Consider the following 25,969-nt stretch of genomic DNA (forward strand, 5'->3'; position numbering starts at 1 on the left):
ATGGTGCTGATTTGTTCAGACTCTTAAACACATAGGCGATATGTTAAGTAGAAGTATCTATTTAATGTCATATTCCAAATGACAGCGTTAAAGCTATTATCAACATGTGGACAAAATGTGATCGATTGAAATAGAAAAGTAAAAAAATTAGTCTTGTTTTCATGTTATGTCTGACCAGGACCCAGTTCCACATAGCGATCGTAGCGCAACGACAGTCATAAGTCTTTGTTAAAGTATTGGATTTACGATCACCTTCGCGCTACAACACAGAACACAGAACTTTAAATCATATTTCCACTGTGATACACCCAAAAACTTGCCAATTCATTTAATATTTCATTAATCTGTGAATAATTTTGTGTCCATGTAGAACCCTATTGACCTGCTCCCGTCCGAGCTGACTGACCGCGGTAGTGCCCTGTTTCTGGCCACACTGACCTACTGTGTGGACATGCTCACCTGGGAAGAGACGGTCAGCCTGCCCGAGGGGTTGGAGGCAGAGGACTCCGTGGACAGTAACCTGTATCACTGCATGCTGTTCAATGACGAGGTTCATACGTACGATCAGGTGAGATTTAGATTTTTGACCAGTCGACACCACTGGAGTGTATTAGTAATTGCATTTGTGAAAAGGCGATAGCAAGCCGATGTTGTGGCTTGTGACAGAGATTATAACATTGCACATATCGGTAGAAGTCAGATATAAAAATAATAAAAACTGTTTTAACTTGAATTCTTTTTCCCCCTACCAACAGACAAAACAAAAAGTCTGGCTTTATGTTATCACGGTAATATTAGCGAATTAGCTTCAAACACTACAGATTCCACCTTAACCTGACTCTACTGATTGCTTATCTCCAAAAGGTAGTGGAAACTTCCTCTCCTGTGTTCCCAGAGAACAGAAAAACACCTCACCCAAACACACCCCTTTCATGCACAAGAGAACCGGAACCATGTGACCACACAGTCTGACTCATCACATTCACTAGTCATCATGGTATCTCAGATCGTGATCCTCACCCTGTCTGCTCCACATGTTCTCCTCACCACGGTACTCACCACTGTAGGTTAGTTTTGCTCTTCTCTTGAGAAGGAGGAATTTGCACAGTATCTTTAAGCAGTGCAGAGGAAGAAGATTGACGGAAAGAGAAGGGACTCTTCACGATCAACTTTATCATCATCACAGACAACTTCAAAGAAGGAGACAGAAGAGCATCAGATAACACCATCGCTTCCTTCAGATGAAGGGATGGGGTTTGACACGTCAGAGGAAGTGCTGCTTGAACTCCGTTCTACATAGACTACTCCTCTCATCCTAGTGCAGATTTCTTCTCTGGGCAGCAAGAATGTCGACTCACTACTGCAGGGCATTACAAAATCTAAGAAGAAATCTCCAGTTGCATTATCCATCCCTGGCAGGTACCTAACGCCAATGCTTCTCACCTCCAAGAGGAGTGTTTTTAGCCGGACTATGAACAGGAGTCACCACAATCAGAAGAATTCCCTTCCATGTATGTAGACCATGGATTGTTGGCTTGGGTTGACGTGGGACTTCCCATTTCTTCACCTTCCAGCAATACTGATTGTATCAAAGGAAAAGACCTTGATACCTTGACCATCCCTCCGATTAAGACAATTTCTCAGCTAACATAAAATTGGGATGCTTCCTTTGCCAAGGTTATTAAGAGTTATCTTGTTGACAAGAAGCTAGCTCAGCCGGATACCACTACCAGACGTTCCTTATTTGGCCATAGCATGTCATGCTCCATTAATGAAGCCATGTTTGCAGCCCTAAAGAATCCCCAGGCTGCCTGGGAAAAGATGTTTCTATCAGTGAAGATCACACAAAAGAAGAATCAAGAGTTTGATTCTGATCACGCTAGTTCCATCACAGCCGGACTTTATAGCCAATTCTCATTTGTCTGATCTTTATACAAAGACTCTTCTGCGACAATGATGGTACTCTTCTTCCATCATTGATGGCGGCATTCACATCTTTAACAAAGTAGTGGTTCAGGACTCAAAGGTCCAAATGATCATCAAATCTGTTCAAACTATGAACTCAATGTACAGGCAAACTATGCAGAAGATGTTCAAAAGCCGCTTCTCTGGTATACAGAAAGCTAAAGACAAGCGAACCACGGCTACCGAGAAGGCAAGACTTCAGCCTACATAGTGCTCTGTTCAGTCGAGGCCGAGGATCCAGAGGATTCCATGCCGAATGATGAAGGGGAGCTGATGAATGACTAAGCTAGACAAGTTCAGAATGATCCACCTACCACAACTAAAGCAAATGATCAGACAAAATGAATATCTTATAAGCATCTATCTTCAAGATGCTGATCTTCACTTCCCCATTCATCCAGCCTTCAGGAAATATCTACTTGTCCTTTACAAAGGTCAACATTACCAATGGACAGTCCTGCACTTTTGAATTTCTACTGCTTTGTGGTTATTTACAGGGGTGACCAAATTGTGGCCTTTCTGAACGACAAGGGGATCTGTTCCGCCTTCTACCTGGACGATGGGATTCAAGCTCATCAACAAACAGCAACTCACACTCCAACTGAACTTCACTCTGAAATTGTTAACCTATCTAGGATGTAATCCATCTAGGATGGTTAATCAATCTCAAGGTCTTTGGGATCAGGTTCCTTATGGGGCAAAGTCTTATTCCAGTTCCAGAGGATTGTTGGATCAAAATCCAAGACTATCTTCCAGAAGCTATTCACAAACAGATTTCTGTCAACTAATGGCAAGTGATCTTAGGTCGGCTCACTTCCTCCCAAGCTTTGACAGTACGGGGCAGACTTGATCAGCATCCCATCCAAAGGTTTCTCAAACCGTTCTTGGACGATCAAGAACTCAGACCTCCACTTCCAAGCCTGAAGAAACATCTCCAATGGTGGACAATCAAGTCGAATGTCTGTGGAGAAACCTATTTGAACGAGCCGGAATATAATCAACACCTACTTGTAGACGCCTCACGACAAGGCTTGGGTGCCCACCTTGACTCAGAAGTAGCATCAGGGGTGTGGTCCACAGAAGAAAATCTCTTCCACATCAACCACCTAGTGTTCCAGGCTGTAACCTGGGCAATATCTCATTGGGCATTACAGTTGAGAGACAAATATCTGATGATCAGAACAGACAACTCAACTGTGGCCTCCTCCATAAACCTCCAAGGCACAACACAGTCAGCAACCCTTCTGAGGTTAACTTTTCAGATGTACGAATTAACAAATAGTCAGATCAAAGCAAGACACATCCCGGGAGGTTCTTCAAAAGTCTCCAGGACAACAATCTCCTGGATGAGAGCAGTTATACTTACAGGGCAGCAGATTGGACCCACCTTCAGTGTCTAACCCGCTCAAAGTCAGAGCTATAGCATCGACTCCAGCCCTACACGGGAACTGCTCTATCCCAGCCATTATGGAGGGATGTTTTTGGAGATCGGTTTCCGTCTTTGCAAATCTTTTCCTCAGAAATATCGCCACAGCAGATGTTGCTGGCATTCACCAACTTGGTCCACTCGTAGAAGCACTAAAGATACCCACCAGTAGATTAGAGGTACATTCACCCACAATCATGTGACTTGGTTACTGCCCAACAACCACCGACCCAGAGTGAGTCAGGCGGTGCAGTCACGTGGTTCCGGTGCACCTGCGTGTGAGAGGGATGCGTTTGGGGGGAGATGTCAGAACACAGCACAGAAAGTTTCAGGAATGAGAAGAGATAAGCAATGAGTAGTTCATATGTATGAACTATATTTTTACCCTAATAATTCATTTTGCTTATTCAGGTTATCACAACCCTCCAGAGAGCCATTGACTGTACCCCGAGACAAGCTATAGACTTTGCCACCATTGTAGACCGAGAGGTAAGCTTCATCAGTGGCTTTAATACTTACTAGGAAGTTAACGTCAGTGAATGTACCTGTATTTCTGTGTAAATCGGAACATTGTTTGAAATATCCAAATAACTGGTTATTTTGTTTGAAGCATTTAAATCAATAGCATAATATTTGGAAGTCATTTTAGGATATTTATGTAAATAATTTATCATCGTAGGGAAGAAGCAATGTCCGGACTGGAACTAAGGCAGAATGTGATAGAGCCAAGGAAATCATTCAGGTGAGATTACAGAATTTAAGTGGATTGTTCAGTTAACCTCTGTCATGTCTATTAGAATATGTTGTTTCCTTACCTGCCGCTCGGCATTATTCATGTCAATGGGCTAAAACAAGGACTGGTTGGGTCGGAGTCAGTATACTGTCTATGGGTGGGGCATTCATGTTAAACTGCGACATGGTATCTCAGCACTATAAAACTGGTGTTAGTCCGGACTCATAAGCAGCCACACACAAACCCCATGTCACCTCACATCTATTAGAATAAAACTAATCTCAAGACATAAAAGTTAAGTATTGATGTTTTGCTTTCATATAGAAGCTGCATCTTGACTGTGTAACATTCCACCAGTATGTCATTTGGAGCTGAGTATCGCCTGGTATCGTGCAAAACGATTCGTATCTGATACTGACTTATGATACTACTGGTATCATGATACACCACATCAAATAGTCAGAAATGATAAAATCACTGAAATACAGCTCTAAAACCTCTTTCTTCATACATTTATTTATTACTATCTCAAAAACTATCAAGAAAACCACAAGAACAAAACAGTTTAAAATGAAGGGATGGTTATTAAATGTAACAGTTCGTCAGATACCACGTCCTTGTGTTCTGCCATGCTAACAGGTGGTGCTATGCCACTTCTGCCATTATAGGAGGTAACGCTATCAGTTCCTGTTCTATATATAACGTATCACGTTCTCTCAAACTGATGATTAAAGTATCATATGTAACTAAGTATCGATGATATCGCAGGTATTGGTGAATCGTTACAGCCCTAATGCCATTGCTGGGTATGCCGCAGTCAGGGGTAGACACTATTGGTCATATCTGACTAGTCCACAGGTCATTTTGGACCAGCAGCTTATGGCATATGACTAGATTGTAAGGGGAACAACTAGCCCCTCTATATGGTCAAGGAACTGTGTCCGTGTCTATCCCTGCCATCTAAAACTCGCGTCTGTTGACAGCGGAACACCTCACGTCACGGGAGCAAGCCCCTCAAGGTGCTGGTGATGCACAACTCAGTTGTAGCCCACCAGAACTTTGCCATGAAGATGATTCAGTGGCTGCAGAACATCATCTCCAAGTCAGGTGAGACTCTTCTCATGAAGTGACTGGTGTCTACTAGTAACTACAATATCTCAGTCAGTCATCATTATGTGGCAACTCGTTAATGATTGATTATGGTTTTAATCATTTTACAGATTTACTCGTTTTACCTGGAATTATGTAAGATGTTTTAAAAAAATGTAAGGATTCTTTGTTGTAAAAAATGTCAAAACAAGATCTTTCTAAGAAAATGTTGATTGATTAATTTTCTTTGATGCTGACCATGGTGACTTGACGTAAACACAGTTTTTGACTCATTTTGCTTCAGTGTGAGTGAATTCATGTTTGAGGATTTTGACCATAAAGAAATATTGTAATGAGCTCTTTAGAGTAACTGTGTCATTTCAAAATCAAAGAGACTGATTATATCATAACGTAAAGCAGAGATTTTGAGAGATAGATCTACAGTATGTACAGTGGCAGGGTTTGTGTTAATTATGAAATGACCAAATGTGACAGGATTACCTATACTTCCAGACGGTTTGCGGCGGTTGTTCTGCATGCTGTCGATGCAGGTGCCGAAACGGTCCAGTGCCAGCTCGATGGAGGTAGAAGACGAGGATGCTCCCCTGTCACTCATGGAGCGGGTTCTCCTGGCAGACACACAGCTGTGGAAAGGTCAGTGTCCCCTGCAGATTACTCAGGCAGCCAGTCAGTGATGTATTGTGCCCCAGCCTCTAATATATCAGCTGTATCTCCGTGAGGTGGTAATAACTGTAATTTACTTGACCAATCAGAATTTTGGGCTTCGGACTAGTGACTAATGTGACTGAGGTATGATGACACACAATCTGTTCTGTAACAAACTGCCAAATTGTTACCATCTGATCCTTATCTTAATTGGTTTTATCAGCAAGCACTATTGGTCACTGGTTCTACTCTGGGCTGGAGTGACCACGACCACGACCACGACCACGACCACGATGAGAGGTCACCAAAATATTTTACTTATTGCTAAGTATAACTATACTTGGTCTTGTGGTCTAAGGTGCGGTATTCTGTTCCTAATGTCCCACGATCTGCTGGTCCTGGGTTTGAATCCCCGATTCACTCAAATGAAGGACCTTGATCTTTTAACACCACCTGTTTACTCATTGGTTCTCCCAGACATGCTAAGGTGAACAGTGCCTACGATCTAAGTTACTTCGGGCTTTCAAACCACATCAAGCTGACATGCCTTGATGCAACCTTTTGGTTTGTTTGTTGTAACGCCGCACTCAGCAATATGACGGCTGAATCAGACAATCCAGTGATTGACATCATGAGCATTGATCTACGCAATTGGGATACAATGACATGCATCAACCAAGTCAGCGAGCCTGACCACCCGATCCCGTGCGTCACCTCTTAGGACAAGCATAGTCGCTTTTACACAAAAGCTCAGTTTTTAGAAAGTTTTTAATGATCCATGGTCTTGTAGAGCGTCTGCCAGGGAGCAGAAGGTCAGGGGTTCAATCCCCGGCCACGTGACACCAATAGACGTTAAAAATGGTATATGTTGTTACCTGGCTGGGCAGGGGTGTCTGAGTGGGGTCTTCATGTTAAACTTTGGTATGGTGTCTCGGTGGACTAGCACTATAAAACTGGCCAGAGTCTGGACTAGTACATGCAGCCACACACCATCAACACACAGGTGCATGTGCATTGCTATTTTTAAGAGCAATCATCTTTAATGGGATGTTAAACCCCATTCTCATCACAGTGAACCTCAGTTCTCAGTGAAATATATCACTCCAGAGTTGAGTTACCAGCATGTTTCAGGGGTTTATCTCGACCTGCTTATAGGCTGATATTCAGCCCCAAGTCTGCAGCAAATGTCATTAAAAATTCCCAAATTGGAATTTAAGATTTCCATATTTTTGTCAATATATTTAAGAAACAAATGAGTGCAGCCCCGAGTGGTTTATTCACTTTGCAGTGTTTATTGTATTATAAACAATGTCCACGAGTCGTTTATTTTTTATATGAGATATCAACATTATTTAGAATCTACAGGCTTTAAACAAAGTTTCCCATGTTAAAATATTGACTCCCTGAATACCATCCGATCACAGCCATGTTAGACAAGTCTATTTTATGCACATGGGGGTAACTTTGGTATTTCCTGCATTTTCTCAATCCTCATGTCAATTTTTGGAACCTTTTCTCCCAAAAACGATTGCCACATCTCACCCACTTTTGGGTGCGATCATTCAGCCATTTCGTTGCCTGGCTATATCTAAGGGGAACAAGTCACTACCCCCTCAAGAATAATGTTGTCCAATTTACGACGTCATCAAGTGGGAAGTGTACGTCCGAATCCCCAGAAATTATGTCATGATAGAAGTTTTATTGTGACATAAACCTTACCTTATTCGTCGTTGTTCTTTGCGACTTATTAAGATGTAAGCCGTATTTAACTGATAACAGCACCAATTTAGAGGCAGAGGTTTTAATGCTTAGTTTAATATTATTGCATTGAATGCAGTCTCAAAGTACAATGTTAGTATTTAAGAAAATTAGAACTTTAAAATTCTCCATTTGCTAATTTGCCTGTCACTGGCAGCGGCAGTTAGTTGAGCATCCTAGATAAATGACTCTGTGGAGATGTGTGCGAAGTTCTCCAGCCAGCATTCCAGTGAATGCTGTGTGATGTGAATTCACTCAAGTGTTAAGCATCCGTGTAGTCCACAATATCCCTAGCTACTAATGTATGTGACCTGGATCATGGACGGTGACTCAACATATGTGTGTTTGTATTTTCAGTTGCTCGAGTACAGAGCCATCAGTTGCTTATGGCTGGGTATGTACTAACCAATGCTTGACTGTAGGACGGCACGGCCTGTCACTTAGCTTGTAATGTCAGTTGAAGGTTCCATGAAAACTAGAACAGTTCTGTTGACAGTACCAAAATTAAAGCTTTGTTATATGCTACTCAAAAGAAGTTAAGGACCACCTGATTCGTTCATGTAGCTATTGCCATGACAGATTAACTATAGTAATATGACTTCTGAATAAAACTTCTTTTGAGTAGTATATATTTAGAACAGGTATTTAATTTGAAATTTCTTGTGATAGACATGATGGAATTAGCATGTTTAGATGAACCAAATAATGGCATTTTATACAAACACTTATTTTGGAATTTCAAGTGTTATGAGAAGAACATAATTTTATTGTTTTATATGCACAGTGCATCTGAAAATCACAAGGTCAAGAAAATATGTATTGGACATTATGTGAACGCCAACACAGAATTAATACAGAAACTATGGTTTATTTTAATGCTGCAGAATAAAGTCATTAGCCTTGGCTTCAGCTCTTCATATCTGGCTTCAGATCATAGACATTGCTAAATATTTGCATGAATGTAGATAGACTTAGTCAAATGGTAGTCTGCATCAGATGATATTGTCTTTTATGTCAGTGATGTGTCAGTATTCAGTGCTTAAAAGACAAGTACATACATTCTGTTCAATGCAGCTGAAGTAAATTGCTTTACATCCCAAAGTGTTAACATCAGAGTTCTGTCCCTTTATTTCAGAGCTCTCATGGACCAAGAGTGCAAGAAACTGTTTGCAGGCATTTTTACTAAGGTAAGTTCTAACACTCATATTGGAGGCAATTATTCTTTATCAAGGTCGCTGTTATAATAGTTAGTATTTTGTCACTGCTATGAAGTTAAAACAGCTCATCTATTCAAGAACCTTTTGGTTGGAGTCTTATCCAGGATTGGAAGCCACACTCTAAGAGTGGGGTACCTAATCGCCGGCACACAATGTCGGCGACCTTACGCATTCAAGGCTTGCACTAGTCGTAGCTTCCAGCCCTGGGAGCCATTGCCAATTTACACTTACCAGAGTGGTACACAAGGTTTGTGATCTAGACTGCCAGTTGTTGGGGCTTGCACTAGTCATAGCTTCCAGCCCTGGGAGCCATTGCCAATTTACACTTACCAGAGTGGTACACAAGGTATGTGATCTAGACTGCCAGTTATTGGGGCTTGCACTTGTCGTAGCTTCCAGCCCTGGGAGCCATTGCCAATTTACACTTACCAGAGTGGTACACAAGGTATGTGATCTAGACTGCCAGTTGTTGGGGCTTCCGCTAGTCGTAGCTTCCAGCCCTGGGAACCATTGCCAATTTACACTTACCAGAGTGGTACACAAGGTATGTGATCTAGACTGCCAGTTGTTGGGGCTTGCACTATTCATAGCTTCCAGCCCTGGGAGCCATTGCCAATTTACACTTACCAGAGTGGTACACAAGGTATGTGATTTAGACTGCCAGTTGTTGGGGCTTGCACTATTCATAGCTTCCAGCCCTGGGAGCCATTGCCAATTTACACTTACCAGAGTGGTACACAAGGTATGTGATCTAGACTGCCAGTTGTTGGGGCTTGCACTATTCATAGCTTCCAGCCCTGGGAGCCATTGCCAATTTACACTTACCAGAGTGGTACACAAGGTATGTGATCTAGACTGCCAGTTGTTGGGGCTTGCACTATTCATAGCTTCCAGCCCTGGGAGCCATTGCCAATTTACACTTACCAGAGTGGTACACAAGGTATGTGATCTAGACTGCCAGTTGTTGGGGCATGCACTTGTGTGGAAGCCTTGGTGGCTGAGTGGGTTAGATTCCTGACTTTGTGTGCTGGCGATTAGGTGCCTCACCCTGAGAGTGTGGGTTCGAATCCTGGATGCTACTTCTCCCACCTAAAAGTACCAGAATTTGTACTTTACAAAGAAAGTGTAATTCCAAATACAATGTGTTACATTTGACTACTTTCTGAAAGGCATTGTGAATTTTATGTTGAACTGTTTATTTTCTTCATCTTCAACATGTCTCATGTAAGAGATGAAATATGTATGACAATGCTATTTGTTGTCATGTCATGTTTCTGGTATCTATGCTTATGTACATTCAGCTCTCAGGGATATTTCTGACACCATAATCATGGTAACAACCACTTCATTCACTATGTTCCAAGCTCTTGAAAAGTCCAAACTTGAGAGACCAAACATTAAGAATAGGTTGCTCAGAAAATTGAGGGTCCTGATGGGTTTTAATGCTTAACGTAAAACACCCTTCAAACACTATCGTAAACGTAAAATTCATCTTTTTTTATCGTAAATGCTTAACGGAAAATACCAAAAAAATAACTGCTTAAAGTAAATAAATAATTTACTGCTTATCGTAAAATGATTAAAATGGTCAAAAACAGTCTGTCTTCAAGACCCAAATGCTTTGCCACAGAAAGCAGGCTGCGCAACTGACGCAGGGGACCAGTCTAGAATGTTTAGCGATTTGAGATTTTACCCGGTATTAAAAATATGAATTGTCAGGATGAAACGAAAGGTAAAATAACCTGGTGATAATATTATAATATTTGTTGAAAAATTCATTTGGCATTTTTGTGAAACAAATATGGGGACCCACCAAAAAATAATACAGCGACGATTTTATTGAAAAAGAAGAAAAATTACTGCTTAATGAAAAAGTACCCTAAATTTTACTACTTACTGCTTATGGGAGCCCCCCATCAGGACCCTCATAATTCCTCAATCCTCCAGTATACAAGGGGCACATTACAACTTAACACACAGACTTCTTTGCAAGACAGTACTATCAAGTATGGCCATCTCAAACACAATTTCTATTTCAAGTGACCTTGAGAGCCAAACTAAAGGCCAAGTCGGTCTCAACGAGACAAAAGTAAGGTTTTCCTGGAGATGGAGGATGAGCCTTGTCTGCATCACTACAGACTTGTAGCAGGACACGCTCCCTCGATCAGGACATCCTTCCACAAATCCGATCTTAGTGCTACGACTATCGTAAGCCAGTGTTCATGGGAGTTACGATCACCTTAGTGCTAAGATGCCTTTATGGATCGGGGCCCTTGAGACTTTGCACAGTTTTCCTATAAATCCAGTCCTTAAATGAAGAAGTTGTTACTCCCACACATTGCTTCTTATTGCCATACACAACTTCTACTGGACCAATCACCGAGTGTCCTGCCTCTGTGTACTGACTCGGGGCGGTCGGGTAGCCTAGTGGTTAAAGCGTTCGCTCGTCACGCCAAAGACCCGGGTTCGAATCCCGACATGGGTACAATGTGTGAAGCCCATTTCTGGTGTCCCCCGCCGTGATATTGCTGGAATATTGCTAAAAGCGGCGTAAAACCAAACTCACTCACTCACTCACTCACTGTGTACTGACTCAGTGAGAGGCTGGCATACATAAAGAGCCATGACTAGACTAGGAGGAGATATATATAGTCACCGCCAAAGGAAACATGAATACCATACATGATGATTAATATGTGAAGACTTACTCATATTCAAGAGATATTAGATTGGTTCGATGCACAAACAAATATACTGTTATGTTGCCTTAACTGATGCTCGTGAATGCCTCACATGTGACATCATAGATCCATGTCTCGAGATGCACCATTTGTCTCATACAGGATTAGCTTGTAAAGTTTGGAAATCATGTGCAGCATATCGTGATAAGAATAAAGACACTGTGGTAACACTTGACTGATTGTAAGTTTTGTCATTAAACGGTACACATTGGAAATATCTCTTCTTAATGTACATACTTCTCTATTTGTTTCTATGGTTTCTTGTTTCTTTTGGCGGTGAGTATATATACACTGACGACTGGGACAGACAGCTGCCTGGCCAGGTACATCAGTAGATTACTGTTTGCTGATGTCTGATGATGATCTGCAGGTCATGGTTGCAGCTGTAATATTGATTGGAATTATTGCTCACGCCTTTCACTGTTCAACTGTTTTGAAATGGCTTGAAGGTTGTAGAAGGCTGATCCTGACTGAGTAGTTCAATCTGACACAAGATTTAACTCAATAATTTCCATCTTGTTTTAACAGCAGTTATAGAAGATTTAACAGAGTATAGTGATTTGAAACCATTTACTGCAAAAGAATTTGTAGCAAACATGAACAGAAAATTCCAAAGACTCCATTGCCTTGTAACATGAAAGTTAAGTAGGTGATGTTCACCATGACTAGCAGGGGTTATCTAGACCTGTTCAGAGGCTGAAATTCGGCCCGAAGTCTGCAGCAAATGTCAGCTGAATTTCCCAAATTGAAATTACATATTTCTCACTTCCTGCTGTTATAGTTATCATGGTGATAACTAATGTGATGGCTTGGTCAGGTTGTTTCAATGATAACAGGACCAATAAAGAGGAAGATGATGTAATGCTTGGTCCTACAATATTGCATGCAATGTTAACATACCTCTGAAGTAAGGAAAATAACATCTTGCCACGTTTCGGTATAGATCCTTATACCGTTGTCAAGCAAGAGTCACTCTTGCTTGATGACGGTATAGGGATCTATACCGAAACGTGGCACCTCTTAGAATAAAGACGTTGTCAACATTAAAATATCTTGTCTTTCCTGTTACCTACCCACTTTTAAAAAATACCAATCAAACAGTTCGTTTTCCCAATTTGCCTACCAGGAGGACTCAGTTTGGAATCCTAGATCAACCCCTGCTAGTACATGCTGTACACTGCTGTATATGACTGACACAGGTGTCCTCGTGTTACACTGTAGTTCCTAAGTGCTTGCTGCCAACATGTTGCTATGCTGCTGGTAGTTGGTGGAGGGTCGGTAGTTTTGAGAGTGGTTGTGATGATGTCACATGCTTTTGTGCCTCTCCACAGCGGTATGATCAACTCCTTCAGGACTTTTGCAAAGACGACCATGATCACGACGTGTCTGTTACGTCGTTAACAGTACAAATGTTTACAGTGCCCAGTCTGGTAGGTTCAGTGTGAGGGATGATTGTGATATCTCCCATCACACCACATCTTTGCCTTCCAGAGGGAAGAAATAGCACAGAGGGTTCTGAGATTCTTGTAAACATTCAAATTGGAGTCTTCTTTTTATCGACTTCAGGAAATGTCATCAAATTGATTATTTTTTCATAATATTTTGATCTGACTATGGAAAATCTCAAAACTCTATATGCTTCACGTCTAGAGTGATCACAGGACAAGAGGGGAAATTCTTGAGGGAAAAATGAAAGCAAATTGCATTCCCGTGCACCAATAAATGACACATTTGTCTTGTTTAAAGATGAGGATGAAATTTGATAATGTTATTGGTCAAAAGTGGCAAGAAAAAGCAAGAAAGCTTTTCCTCAAGATCTTTTTGACTGTGATCATTCTAACTTAATTCCCAATAAGGCCATAATATTTTGATTGCTCGTTTTTTATGTCACCATCATTGAAGCAAAAAGTGGGCGAGGGGGGAAATGGGAAATTCAAATATCTGAAGGTGAAGATGAAAATCTAGCAATTAATGGTCTCACATGTTCTGACTTCTAAACTGCTGTTTTATATTTGTAGCACTATGCAACAGTAATGAAGGACTTTATACGGGATGACCATTACCGATCCGTGTCCATAACATGTATCTCAGTCCAAATTTTCACAGTTCCCACTTTGGTAGGTTATGCAGCATATGGTTATATGACTATCGTATGCCAACGCCACCAATGTGCTAACTATATGCAGCTGCCGCCTTTAGATGTAGAGTAATGTTCCTGGAGCACTTTTCGTAGAGTTAACAATTTTATTCCCTCTATTCCGAAACATAAACTGCTGAAAACTTGATTTGAAACCAAAATTATTCCAAACAGTATTCAAGAAAATACTTCGTAGTACAGTGAAGCCTTGTTAACTCGAACGTCATTGACTTGAATTATGTATTTGGCTGTGAGGTTGGCTATTATTCATTGATAAATCTCTGAACACTATTCAGGAACAATCAACCAAGCTTTAATAGTTTCTTTGTAGCTTAACAATTCTGAACTATTTTTGGGAAGATAACAAACTGTTAGCATATAAACAGTTTGATAAACACATATTAATTATGTTTGAACATGTATAGATGATGTAAGTAGTTTATTAGCAGTTCCATGAAATTGTTGGATCTTTAGAAGTTGTATTGATTAATTTTAGGGTTTGGAAATGATGTTTTTTAACTGGAAGTACATGGTGGTACAATATTACAGCTTTGAGAAAATATCAGGGACGGGGCTGCTTCTGGTTTGTTGTTATTACGAGGGGCGATTGATAAGTTGTGAGCCTACCTCTGAAGGAGTGTGGTACAGATGAATTCCTATGTGGTGGTGATAGACTGATCAAGTACAGTGATATACACAGGAGGATTGTTGTATTGGACACATTATTTAGTTTAGTATAATATTGACTGCAAGGGGGGTTATGAGATGACTTAAAATGGAGAAACAGGAAAAGCGAGCTGTTATCAGATACCTTTACAAGAAAGGCTTAACACCCAATGCCATATATATTAGGATATGTTATCCATACTAGGGGAAGATGCCCCGTCATATGCAACAGTGAAAAGATGGGTGGCAGAGTTTAAACGTGGGCGATCAAGCACTGATGATGAACCCCGTCCTGGTCCACCTGTTGTGTCTTCAACACCTGAAATGGTACAGCGAATCCTGGACATAGTCATGGACGACTGACGAGTGACACAGCGACAGATAGTCAACTTAGTGGACATCTCTCAGGAGCGAGTGCATTTCATTCTGACAGATATTGCACAAGGTTTCTGCTCGATGGGTCCTCAAACTGTTGACAGCTGATCAGAAACATCAAAAGACAGAATCTCTCAAGGGAGAACCTCAAGCTTTTTGAAGGTGATCCAGATAACTTTCTCAAATGATTTGTTACAATGGACGAAACATGGGTCCACCACTTTAAACCTGAATCAAAACAACAGTCTGAACAGTGGAAACATGTCACATCTCCTACTCCAAGGAAAGCAAAGTCTGTGCTTTCAGCTGGGAAAGTCATGGCATCTGTGTTTTGGGATTCTGAAGGTGTGATCATGGTGGACTGGCTTCCTAAAGGCCGTACTGTTACAGGGGCTTACTATGTGGAACTTCTGAGACAGTTAAGAGAGAAAATCAAAGTTACGCGACGTGGAAAGTTGACGAAAGGTGTGCTTTATCATTACGACAATGCTTCAGCACACACATCACTGATAGCAATGGCCAAAATCCATGAGTGTGGCTTTGAACTTTTCCAACATCCACCTTATTTACCTGATTTGGCTCCGTCGGACTATCATCTGTTCCCACAGTTGAAAAGCCATTTAGCTGAAACTCATTTCCAGTCAGATGATGACGTCATTACAGCGGTCAACAACTTTTTGAGTGACCAAGAAGTTGACTTCTACAAAAGTGGCGTAATGGCATTGCAACATCGCTGGCAGAAGTGTGTTGACCTTAAAGGGGACTATGTCCAAAAATAAAAAGCTTTGGTATCAAACTGACTTTGTTTTCTTTGTTAGGCTTAGAACTTATCAATCGCCCCTCGTAAGTTGTTATTATTTTTTTACTTTGCAATGACATCTCTTTGTTACATTGTTTATTTTGTGCTTTAAGTGTACATTAATTTGTCACTTTTGTCACCAGTTTGCCTCAAACTCCGCATAAATTTGTATATACTGTTGGTCCGAATAGTATTGAGAGAACAAGACTTCACTGTATGTATGCCACTTGGTTGTTACCTTTTCACCTGCTTTCTATAATCTAGAATTGCAGGCTTGTTTTGATCCTGTTTATACTAATACTTTGTATATACCGTACATTTGGTTCTGAATTGTCCTTCATTTCAATTTTTATCAAAATAATCTTTATTAATATTTTTACAAAAGAACAATCAGTTACAATACACCTCTCTTTCAGATCTAAGAAATTGGTATGTGTATCTTAATGAGAGTCAACAAATGGCATGAAATTATATCTGTCATATTTGATGATTATGATAATGATTACAGAGGATTAATGTTAACAAGCCTTTGAGTCACTTCAAAGTTCAGACTGATCACATTTCATATTTCGACAGGGCGGTCGGGTAGCCTGGTGGTTAAAGCGTTCGCTCGTCACGCTGAAGTCCCAGGTTCGATTCCCGACATGGGTACAATGTGTGAAGCCCATTTCTGGTGTCCCCCGCCGTGATATTGCTGGAATATTGCTAAAAGCGGCGTAAAATCAAACTCACTCACTCACTCACTCACTCATATTTCGACATTTTTGTATTTTACTTGTTTTTATAGAACCAGTGTTTAAGATACACAAGCCCAGTCTTCAGGGTTTGAAAGATCCTGCATTTTGAGGGAACCGTGTTGTACCACATCAACAATTGGCAGCTGTTTTCAGCATGTTCAATCAATTATACTTTTTAATCGAAAATTGACTGACTAAATATATCCATGTAATAAAACCTGAAAACTGTCGATAGCTTTTTGTCAAAATTTGTAATATTGCTTTTGATATTGGTACAGTTTATATATTTGACTCTATTTCCCTATCGTTTGTACTGAATGGCCTTTGAAACCACTGATGAGTACAGTGTCCAGTGTATACCTGCTGACCAGGAGGTGGACATCCCACATGTTCCCTGCTGACTAGCTGTATGTGAGACCTTGACCTTCAACTTCTGTGTTACAGGCTCGGTCCCTCATCGTGGAGTATGATCTGCTCAGTGTCATACTGAAGTCATTTCTCAGGCCTTGTGAAAACAAGAAAAACAGTGAGTCTTTCAACTAGTTTCACAACAGTGAAAGCATTCTATGAAGTTAATACCTCCAAAAGATGTTTAGTGTTATTAAAGTCATGATATTTTCGTCTTTAGATGTTCTCAAAGTCATTTTGCATCTCCTTTTCAGAGGATGGTAAACTCTGTTTTGACCGGAATGATCGCAACCCAGTTTATAAGCGGGCATGGTACATGCTCTATGATCTCAAGTAAGTTGCACACTGGCCAGTCAGGGTCAGATTGATTATGCAGGACATTATGACCGAGCAAAGCATGGTATCGGCATGAAAGTCAAGGGGTCATGAACCCATGTGACAAGTTAAAGATGCAGGGGACCTACATTCAAATTCTATAGGAGCAAAAAATAAGCATCCTGGGACCCCATTAATTACCACTGGTAAAGGATAACGTCTTGATGGGGGACTTATTTGGGTATTTGGTAGCGGACTGACTTGTTATGTGTAGACTTCAACTGGCATTTCAGAGTTGGAGTGAGAGTGATTTGGATTTTTCGCCACTTTGAACAGTATTCCAGTTACATCATGGCGTGCCAGCTTGATGTGGGAGGACAGATCAGTTATGCAGGTCTCTGATGTTTACCAGTTTGGTGAAACCCACGAGCAGAGATATGGTGCTGACATACCTAGAAACATAATCGGGCGAACTGGGAGTAGAAACGTGAATTACAGCGCCTGAGATGACAGGGCCACCCGCGCCCCCTTCAGAATCGGAGCACTCCTTGACAGATTGGGGGGTTTGACACACTGTGCTATGTTTGGTCTTGTGGATGACACCTTGCCATTACATTCCCATTCTTCTCTTCAGATATGCACTCCTTGCGAAACCAACCTGTTCGGAAGAATGGTCTGATGGACTACGCACAAACTTTCTTAATGGAGTGGTGGCCTTATTAGACTTGTTAAAGATTATGCAAGTAAGATATAGGATGATGTATCGGCCTTTTGGATAAGTTTGTACAAAGAAAGTGGACCAGACAATTAAGATAGAAACTCTCCTTTTGTTCCTACAGTAGAAGGTTTAATCAGGGCAATTGATCATCAACGTGTGGCAGACTCGTCACTGTCAGCTATGTATTCTAGGGATTCTATTCACCATTACATCAGTGCATCGATAATATTCTCAGACAATACGATACTCGATATGCACTTACCTTTGTCATGTCATATTATAATCCTGTATCGATTCATATTTTATTCCCATATCTTTTCACACATTCGTTGGGAGAACTGGTACCATGATAATGGAAGCGTTATTTGGTATTCTTAACTTCACAGTGATCAAAAGCCTCTGTTCTAGTCTTTTTCTACCTGGGTTTTGACACTTCAGTTTTATATGAAATACTGTATTGAGTGAAACGAGACATTTATGTTTTCAAATATGAGAGCAAATATTCAGGAAATTCCAAGCCTTTGTAACATATTGCTCACAAAATATGATGATACGTATCATATCATGACATTCCATTGACTGTGTCACATGCATTTGATCCAGACCTTATTTGCGTTGAAAATCAACACCTGAAATGAACAACATCACATGATGCTAGTTGTAATTGTATAATGAGATCGTGAGAATCACCGGATGTCCTGTATGTGGAGACTTGAGTGTGGTGTTTGTCTGACAGGGGATGGACGCAGTGACGAGGCAGACTGGGCAGCACCTGGAGTTCGAGCCGGAGTGGGAGGGGGCCTTTAACCTGCAGCTGAAGCTGGAGGATGACCTCAAGCTGTTTGCCAGCTGGTGTGCCGAGGATGTAAGTATACAGTGATGGAACTGCAACACCTTGTTGTCATCATGCTGCACTAGTTGGAATTAGGATTGTCCGTGTCAGTTACCAGCCTGGAGTTTAATGTCACTTTAAACTGTCCAGCCATGGAGTGTCAGTATATTGTGGGAGGAAAGCCCCAAGTGCTCCAACCAAGGTACGATGAAGGTGTCCATAGGATTGGTTGGTTGGTTTGTTGTTTTATGCCTCACTCAGCAATATTCCAGCTATGTTACGTCGGTCTGTAAATAATCGAGTCTAGACCAGACAATCCAGTGATTAATATCATGAGCATCGATCCACGCAATTGGGATCGATGACATGCATCAACCAAGTCAGCGAGTCTGACCGCCCAATCCCATTAGTCTCCTCTTACGACAAGCAAAGTCACCTTTTACGGCAAGTATGGGTTGCTGAAGACCTATTCTACCCCGGATCTTCACGGATCATGTCCATAATAATGGTAAGTGAGTGAGGAGAGTTACTGCCCAGTTGTTGTTGTTTACCACTTAGGTTTGGCGTTGACAGACCAATGATCGTTATCAGGGCAGATGTAGGATTCAAATTCAACACTAGTGGATCCTGGCAAAGCTAAGGGACACAACTCTGCACATCAATTATTGCTGACTTAGACCACAAAGCTGCCCATCTCCCTCTATTGTAAAGAAATTAACTTTAATTAATAGACCATTGTATGAACAACCTGAAATAGTTTTTGTTCCAGCATTATTGTTGCACTTGATAAACAAACAATTGTTTAAGTCAGACATGGACACCATACTTTCAGGCTCAAGAGTATCAAAAAGTGACTGACCATTTATGATAATGGTAATGTGATAATAAATCATCTTGATAATGACTTTGCATAATCCATTATATCACTTGTATATGGAATTTTAAGGTAGATTTTTTTAAATTCTCTTTCTTTCATTTTTACTCATCTCTAGAATTTGAACATTGATGCAAAGATAGAGGAAATTAATCAGTTACTGTCATGCCTGTAATTTGTCATTTGGAGAAAACATAATAATGTTTACTGCTCTTGGTACAAATTGAAATAACTTTGATTTCAGAAACACATTCTGACAGTTGCCTACAAGGAAACACTAGAGGCTTTGTACCAGTGCAGGGACTCGGCTAAACGGGAGAAGTGTGAGGGTAAGACCAGTCCTCTGATTCACACACAGGAAACCAGTGGTGAGGTCCTACCTGTACCTAGGGTCCACCCCCGTGGTCTAGTGGTAGAGCCTCCACCGGGAAAGCGGAAGATCCGGGGTTCGATCCCTGGCCTCAGGGCTTAAACAAGGACTGGTCGGCTGGGGATCAGTATACTGTGTCTGAGTGGGGTATTCGTGTTAAACTGCAGCATGGTATCTCGGTGAGCTAGCACTATAAATTGGCATCAGTCCGGACTAGTGCAAGCAGCCACACACGTGCATGCACGTCGCTATATAAGTGCAATAATCTTGGACGGGACTTTAAACCAGATTTCACCAACCTCACCTCAGCTGTACCTAGGAACATGCAATTGTAAAACTTGACGATCTATGTTTTTCCAACCAGTCATAACAGGGATTGCTGTGACAATACCAACATCAATGTCATTTAATCTTTATCACATGCCACTTCTCCCACCTGGGTATTCCAGGGAATGTCTTTATGAACCAAAGCTGTGTAATGTTGGCACAATCAGTGTGTTTCATCATAACATGATGGATAGATCATTGCATGTGTTGGAACCAGTTGTTAACATGGCCCACGCTTGATCCATCATATAGCTTCAATACTGCCAGTGTAAGGCAATTATTTGGTCACAAACTCTTTATGTCATCACTTACTTACAGTGGGGCAGAGCAGCAGTGGCCAGGCTCCTGATAGCTTTGTGAAGTGTGTCCGTACTCTCCAGCAAACGAAACGCTCATACCATACATGTTCGGTAATATATGAAGAACTACACGTATTCAAGAGATGTTAGATTGGTTCAATGCACAAACAGCACAATGGTATGCTGAGTGATCTGAGGCTCATGAACGCATCACATGTGACGTCATAGATCCATGACTCGAGATGCACCCTTTGTCTCATGCAGGGTTAGCGTGGAAAGTTCGGAAATCACGTGAAGCATATCGTGATAAGCATAAGGACACACTGTGGTTACACTTCACAGATTGTTAGTTTTGTCATTAAGCGGTACACATTGGAAAAATCACTTCTTAACGTAAAAATTCTCTGTGTTTCTATGGTTTGTGTTTCTATTGGTGGTGAGTACATGTATAGTGTCCTTCCAGCTGCTGGCTACAATACCAAGTCTGTCAAGTACGATGTGTCGGGTCAGCCCACGTCAATCCATCTCCCCCTCACAAGGTTCCTGTCAGGTGAGAACAATCTGGCAGCAAGGATGCAATAGCGCTGAAATTATTTGTCTCAGCTTTGGCTCATCTGGTCATGTACCATCGAGTTTACCAGGACAGTCAGCCAGCTTTTGTTATCTGTCTTTAGGCTGTTCATGTTAATGCTCTGATGAGTTTAGTTCCTACCTGACCTGTGAAGATCTGGGATAGAACAGGTCTTCAGCAACCCATGCTTGCCGTAAAAGGCGACTATGCTTGTTGTAAAAGGTGACTAACGGGATCAGGTGGTCAGACTCACTGACTTGGTTGAAGCATGTCATCGTGTCCCAATTGCGTGGATCAATGCTTATGATATCAATCACTGGATTATCTGGTCCAGACTCGATTATTTACTGACCGCCGTCATATGGCTGGAATATTGTTGATAGTGGCATAAAACAACAAACAAACAAACAAACAAACAAACAAACAAATAGTTCCTACCTAATTGTTAGCTCACCTGACCTTGATTTGAACTTTAAACTGTGACCATGCTCTTAAAGCAGATATTTGTACAATGTTTTATGGAGATGTTTTACAGTAGCTCATGTATTCAACCTCTATCACAAGCAGGTGGACAAACTGATAGTCTACACAGTCATTTGATTGCACGTGTCATTGTCTTTAAGATTGGGTTAGAAATAACAAAGTTCCTAGAAATCGTATGTCCACCAGTGCAAATATCACCAGTGTGTTTGGGACGGCTTATTATGACGTAGGTCGGAATGACATCACACTAGGAACAATGTCATTGCTGAAGATTGTTGACTTCATTCGAATCTTATTGTGACGTAAGGTTGGAATGATGTCACACTAGAAAAGTCATAGCTGAAGACGTAGGTCAGAATGACGAATGAACATGGGTTATATGACATGGAATCAGCCTCCTTTGGGGGCAGGCTGTTGTTTGACATTTAGTACATTTTACCATGTTTACTATAGTTCACTTTTTGCATTTCCAGAAACATGGTGGGATATATAAATAATGTATGTTCTCATGTTTACTTCAATATTTTCAAGTGAAATTTAGGGGCGGTGAAGTAGCCTAGTGGTTAAAGTGTCCACTCTTCACACCGAGGACCCGGCTTCGCTTCCCCACGTGGGTGCAATGTGTGGAGCACACTTCTGATGCCCCAGCTGTGATATTACTGGAATATTTCTAAATGCGGCGTACAACCATACTCACTTACTCCTAACTCACTCATAAAAAATTCTCATTTTCTTTCAGCTTTACATTTACACCTTGGCAAGTTTGGACTTTCCTTCAACTCCCCAGAGCTGAGTACAAAGGTGAGGGCATAGTATGGTTGCAAGACAATAATCCACAGATTTGAATGTTCAGCTTGAATGACCTTGATTATTTGGGGGAATGTTTTAAAATTGTTCAAGACGCTCAGTTCTTGGCTTTTTAACTGAATAGTTTTCAGATCTGGCACCCCTTTGTGTATGGACCACATATATTACAACAGGGAAACTTGCCTAGATGTCTGTGTGTGGTCCTGTCCACACTGTGTGTGTGTGGTTCTGTCCACACTGTGTGTGTGTGGTTCTGTCCGCACTGTGTGTGTGTGGTTCTGTCCGCATGGTGTGTGTGTGTGGTTCTGTCCGCACTGTGTGTGTGTGGTTCTGTCCACACTGTGTGTGTGTGTGTGTGGTTCTGTCCGCACTGTGTGTGTGTGTGGTTGTCCGCACTGTGTGTGTGTGTGGTTCTGTCCGCACTGTGTGTGTGTGTGGTTGTCCGCACTGTGTGTGTGTGTGGTTCTGTCCGCACTGTGTGTGTGTGTGGTTCTGTCCGCACTGTGTGTGTGTGTGGTTCTGTCCACACTGTGTGTGTGTGGTTCTGTCCACACTGTGTGTGTTTGTGGTTCTGTCCACACTGTGTGTGTGGTTCGCAACTGACTGTCATTTGTTCAGTTCGTGTTCCAAATAGCCTGTATATGGAACAGTGTCAGAAATAACTGCCTGCCCGCCAGCCCGTAGCTGGTAACTTTTCTGTCAGGCTGCAATTTCTTCCACCTGCCCGACTGTCTGGATGATAATTTTAAGACTACTTACATATTCAGTTTTATCATGACTCCCCGTAGATTCTCATGTGTTTGTTTGCATTGTTTCTACTGAATCAAGACTCTTATGTTTCATGACTTTTCCGTATTTATAATGTCTGAGTTCGGGTCACATGCCCTTCGGTCCTGTTGGGTTTTAGAATTATTTCAAACACTGATATGTAAGCCTGTACTCTTCAATGTAGCATGCTGGTTGTACAATTATGGGTTTACTATTGTAGAAACGTCTGGAGCCCATGGAGTTAATGGAGGCTCCGTTGCGGACTCAGGTCATGATAGCCCAGACACAGGCCGGGATGTGGAGGAGGAATGGGTTTGCTCTACTGAACCAGGTAATGACAGACTGGACCTCTCTCCAGCGATAGAACTTGACAGTTTTAGTCCACTAGTCCTTATCATGATAACGTACAGCAAAATACTTAAACAGGTCAAATTCCTACTGGTCCTTAGGATACCTTTACTTTTGGTCAGTTTGGTAAGGACTACAGGACAAGTGCCAATTTCTATCGCTGCTCTCCTACCCAGACCGAGCACCTTTGCCACAGACCACAGGCCAGCAAGATGTGACGATGTTTGTATTTACCCTTTGTTTACACTGGTTGTACAGTTCCACGTGTAGACATCCAACACATCTGGACAGCTAGCGATGTTGTTTCTTTGATGTGCAACGACACGTTGTCCCACTCCTCGTCGTTTTTGTAGTGGAATATTTTAATTATTGTGCAACACAATCTGTAAATAACACTGTAAGACATCCATCATTATTTAGAATTCTGATTTCAGTATTAGTGTGTTTGTTTTCAATGAAGAGAAAAGTCTGTCACGTGATATGCAAATTGGCATGGAACAATGCTAAGTCATCCCAGCACTGGAGTGTGAGACTGGGTGTGCACAGCTGCAGGAAATTGATTCAGCTGAATACACTCAGTCAATGTAGGATATACACACAGTTGTCAGTTGTGGCCTTGTAGCCAGTAGTCGGTCGATATGTCTTCATGTAGCAGCATTGCAAGCAGCTGGATGTTTGATATTTCCTTGTGTTTTCTTTCAGATTTTCTTTTATCATAATGTGCGATGTCGTGGCGAGATGTACGACAGGGATATAGCAATGTTGCAGGTGAGAATGACACACAGTCACAGTCCCCAAGAAATAGGTAGCCTACTTTAACTTGTTGATACTAAGTTTGGAAAGTGAAACAAATCAATTCCCCCCATAGCTGAGTCCTATACACTGAAAACTTGTCAGTCCTAAAGCCGGAAAGTCAGGAAACTGGACCCTGTCAGTTAGGAAACTGGACAATGTTAGTCAGGAAACCAAACCTGTTAGGAATCTGAACCCTATAGTCTTGTAACTGGACCCCGTAAGTCAAGAAACTTGGCACCATCAGTCAGGAAACAGGACCCCGTTAGTTAGGAAACTGGACCCTGTTAGTCAGGAAACTGGACCCTATTAGTCAGGAAACCAGACCCTGTTTGGAAACTGACCCCGTTAGTCAGGAAACTGGCCCCCTTTAGACAGGAAACTGGACCCTATAAGTCAGGAAACTAGATACCCTTAGTCAGGAATCTCCTCAGGATCTTGATAGGAAAGTGTACATTAGAACCAAAGAAACATTTTTCTGTTTCCATCATCCGTTACATCCTACATGCTAAAGCATACATTTTGCCATGTGTTTATGTTGTAGATTGGTGCATCGCTGATGAACCCAGATGACTTCATTGTGTCTCTCCTGCATAAGTTCAACCTACTACACTGGGCCAGGTAATGGACAATAAACTGAACCTAAAACCTTGCTTATCTAATAATGAGTTGTGAAGTATTCACTGCCATGTGTGTGTTGGAAATGTATGTTCTGTGTTGACATGATGGTGCCTCTCTCTTGTAGACCTGAATATGATGTCCCGGGCGGACAGGAGGACTCGGTCCGGCAGACCGTCATGCTAGCGGAGGAGTTCCTCAACCTTCTCATCATCGTCCTGGGTGAGTCGCTGGGTGCTTGGTACTGGGTGCTGGATGGCATAGTGGTTACAGCATTACTTGCTGTCAGCATCATGGGTTCAGTTCCACATGTGGGTACAGTGTGGTGATGGTTGTTGTCCATGTTACTAGAACATCTCATCAGTCGGCGTCAAGCATGCTCTTGCTCTTACACAACATCAGGAGGACATCACTCTGAAAGACTTTATTCCTACTTTAAGAAGAAAACATATAAATAATTGTAACAAGGGTCACACGACTGCTTCAAGTTAACAAAAGGAGAGGAAAATGTTTTTTATTTTTTCTGCCTTGTCACATTGCGATATTTTCAATATATTGTCTTTGCATTTCTTTGTATTTGTATTTGTTGTTTAATGTCACACTCAGCAATATTCTAGCTGTAAATAATCGAGTCTCAGCCAGACATTTCTGTGATTGATATTATGAGCCACGCCATCAGTGCATATTGACATGTCATCAACCAAGGCACCAAGCCTGACCACCTGGTCCATTAAGTTACCTCTTCAACCAGCATAGGTTGCTGGGGATCATTTTTAACACTCACTAGGGGACAATATGTGATGTATGTATGAAAGTCATGAAAGTCATGAAAGCAGTTCTAGTCCATCAGTGAACACCCTGTGTGTGACTGCCCTCTCTTTGATATGACTTGACTCATGCTGAATGTGGCATTCATCACCCTCCCTCACTTATCATGAGGGGGCACGGCTGACCCAGTGGTCTGAGGTGCTGCAATTCTCTGTGCAGAGTTGTGCCCCTTGGGCACCCCAAAAATCTATAATTATGGGTTCGAATCCTGGTTTGCCCCAATTATGTTTCTAGGTTTGTCAGCACCATACTCATGCTTGTGGGTTTCACCAAAGTGGTAAATGTCTGAGACCTGCATCACT

The 25,969-nt window shown here is 41.6% G+C and overlaps 1 protein-coding gene across 2 annotated transcripts in view; it reads left to right on the top strand.

Annotated features, from left to right (window-relative positions):
- LOC124148498 (E3 ubiquitin-protein ligase UBR2-like) overlaps window positions 1–25,969 on the top strand; it is a 76,504-nt gene that overhangs the window by 15,123 nt on the left and 35,412 nt on the right. The window contains exons 5-23 of one of the 2 annotated variants that reach the window (XM_048403546.1): window positions 371–568; window positions 3,803–3,880; window positions 4,071–4,133; window positions 5,108–5,231; window positions 5,727–5,867; window positions 7,995–8,031; window positions 8,773–8,824; window positions 12,927–13,025; window positions 16,754–16,835; window positions 16,972–17,050; window positions 17,667–17,775; window positions 18,487–18,615; window positions 19,701–19,785; window positions 20,916–21,002; window positions 22,246–22,307; window positions 23,302–23,412; window positions 24,132–24,197; window positions 24,766–24,842; window positions 24,967–25,061. In XM_048403546.1, the coding sequence (XP_048259503.1) occupies window positions 371–568; window positions 3,803–3,880; window positions 4,071–4,133; window positions 5,108–5,231; window positions 5,727–5,867; window positions 7,995–8,031; window positions 8,773–8,824; window positions 12,927–13,025; window positions 16,754–16,835; window positions 16,972–17,050; window positions 17,667–17,775; window positions 18,487–18,615; window positions 19,701–19,785; window positions 20,916–21,002; window positions 22,246–22,307; window positions 23,302–23,412; window positions 24,132–24,197; window positions 24,766–24,842; window positions 24,967–25,061 (1,774 nt within the window). Of the gene's footprint in view, window positions 1–370; window positions 569–3,802; window positions 3,881–4,070; window positions 4,134–5,107; window positions 5,232–5,726; window positions 5,868–7,994; window positions 8,032–8,772; window positions 8,825–12,926; window positions 13,026–13,613; window positions 13,713–16,753; window positions 16,836–16,971; window positions 17,051–17,666; window positions 17,776–18,486; window positions 18,616–19,700; window positions 19,786–20,915; window positions 21,003–22,245; window positions 22,308–23,301; window positions 23,413–24,131; window positions 24,198–24,765; window positions 24,843–24,966; window positions 25,062–25,969 lie in introns of both variants that reach the window. The other variant, XM_048403547.1, reaches the window with a different exon arrangement.

This window comes from Haliotis rufescens, unplaced genomic scaffold, assembly GCF_023055435.1.
Source record: "Haliotis rufescens isolate VD_foot unplaced genomic scaffold, xgHalRufe1.0.p SCAF_3, whole genome shotgun sequence".
NCBI classification, from domain to species: domain Eukaryota; kingdom Metazoa; phylum Mollusca; class Gastropoda; order Lepetellida; family Haliotidae; genus Haliotis; species Haliotis rufescens.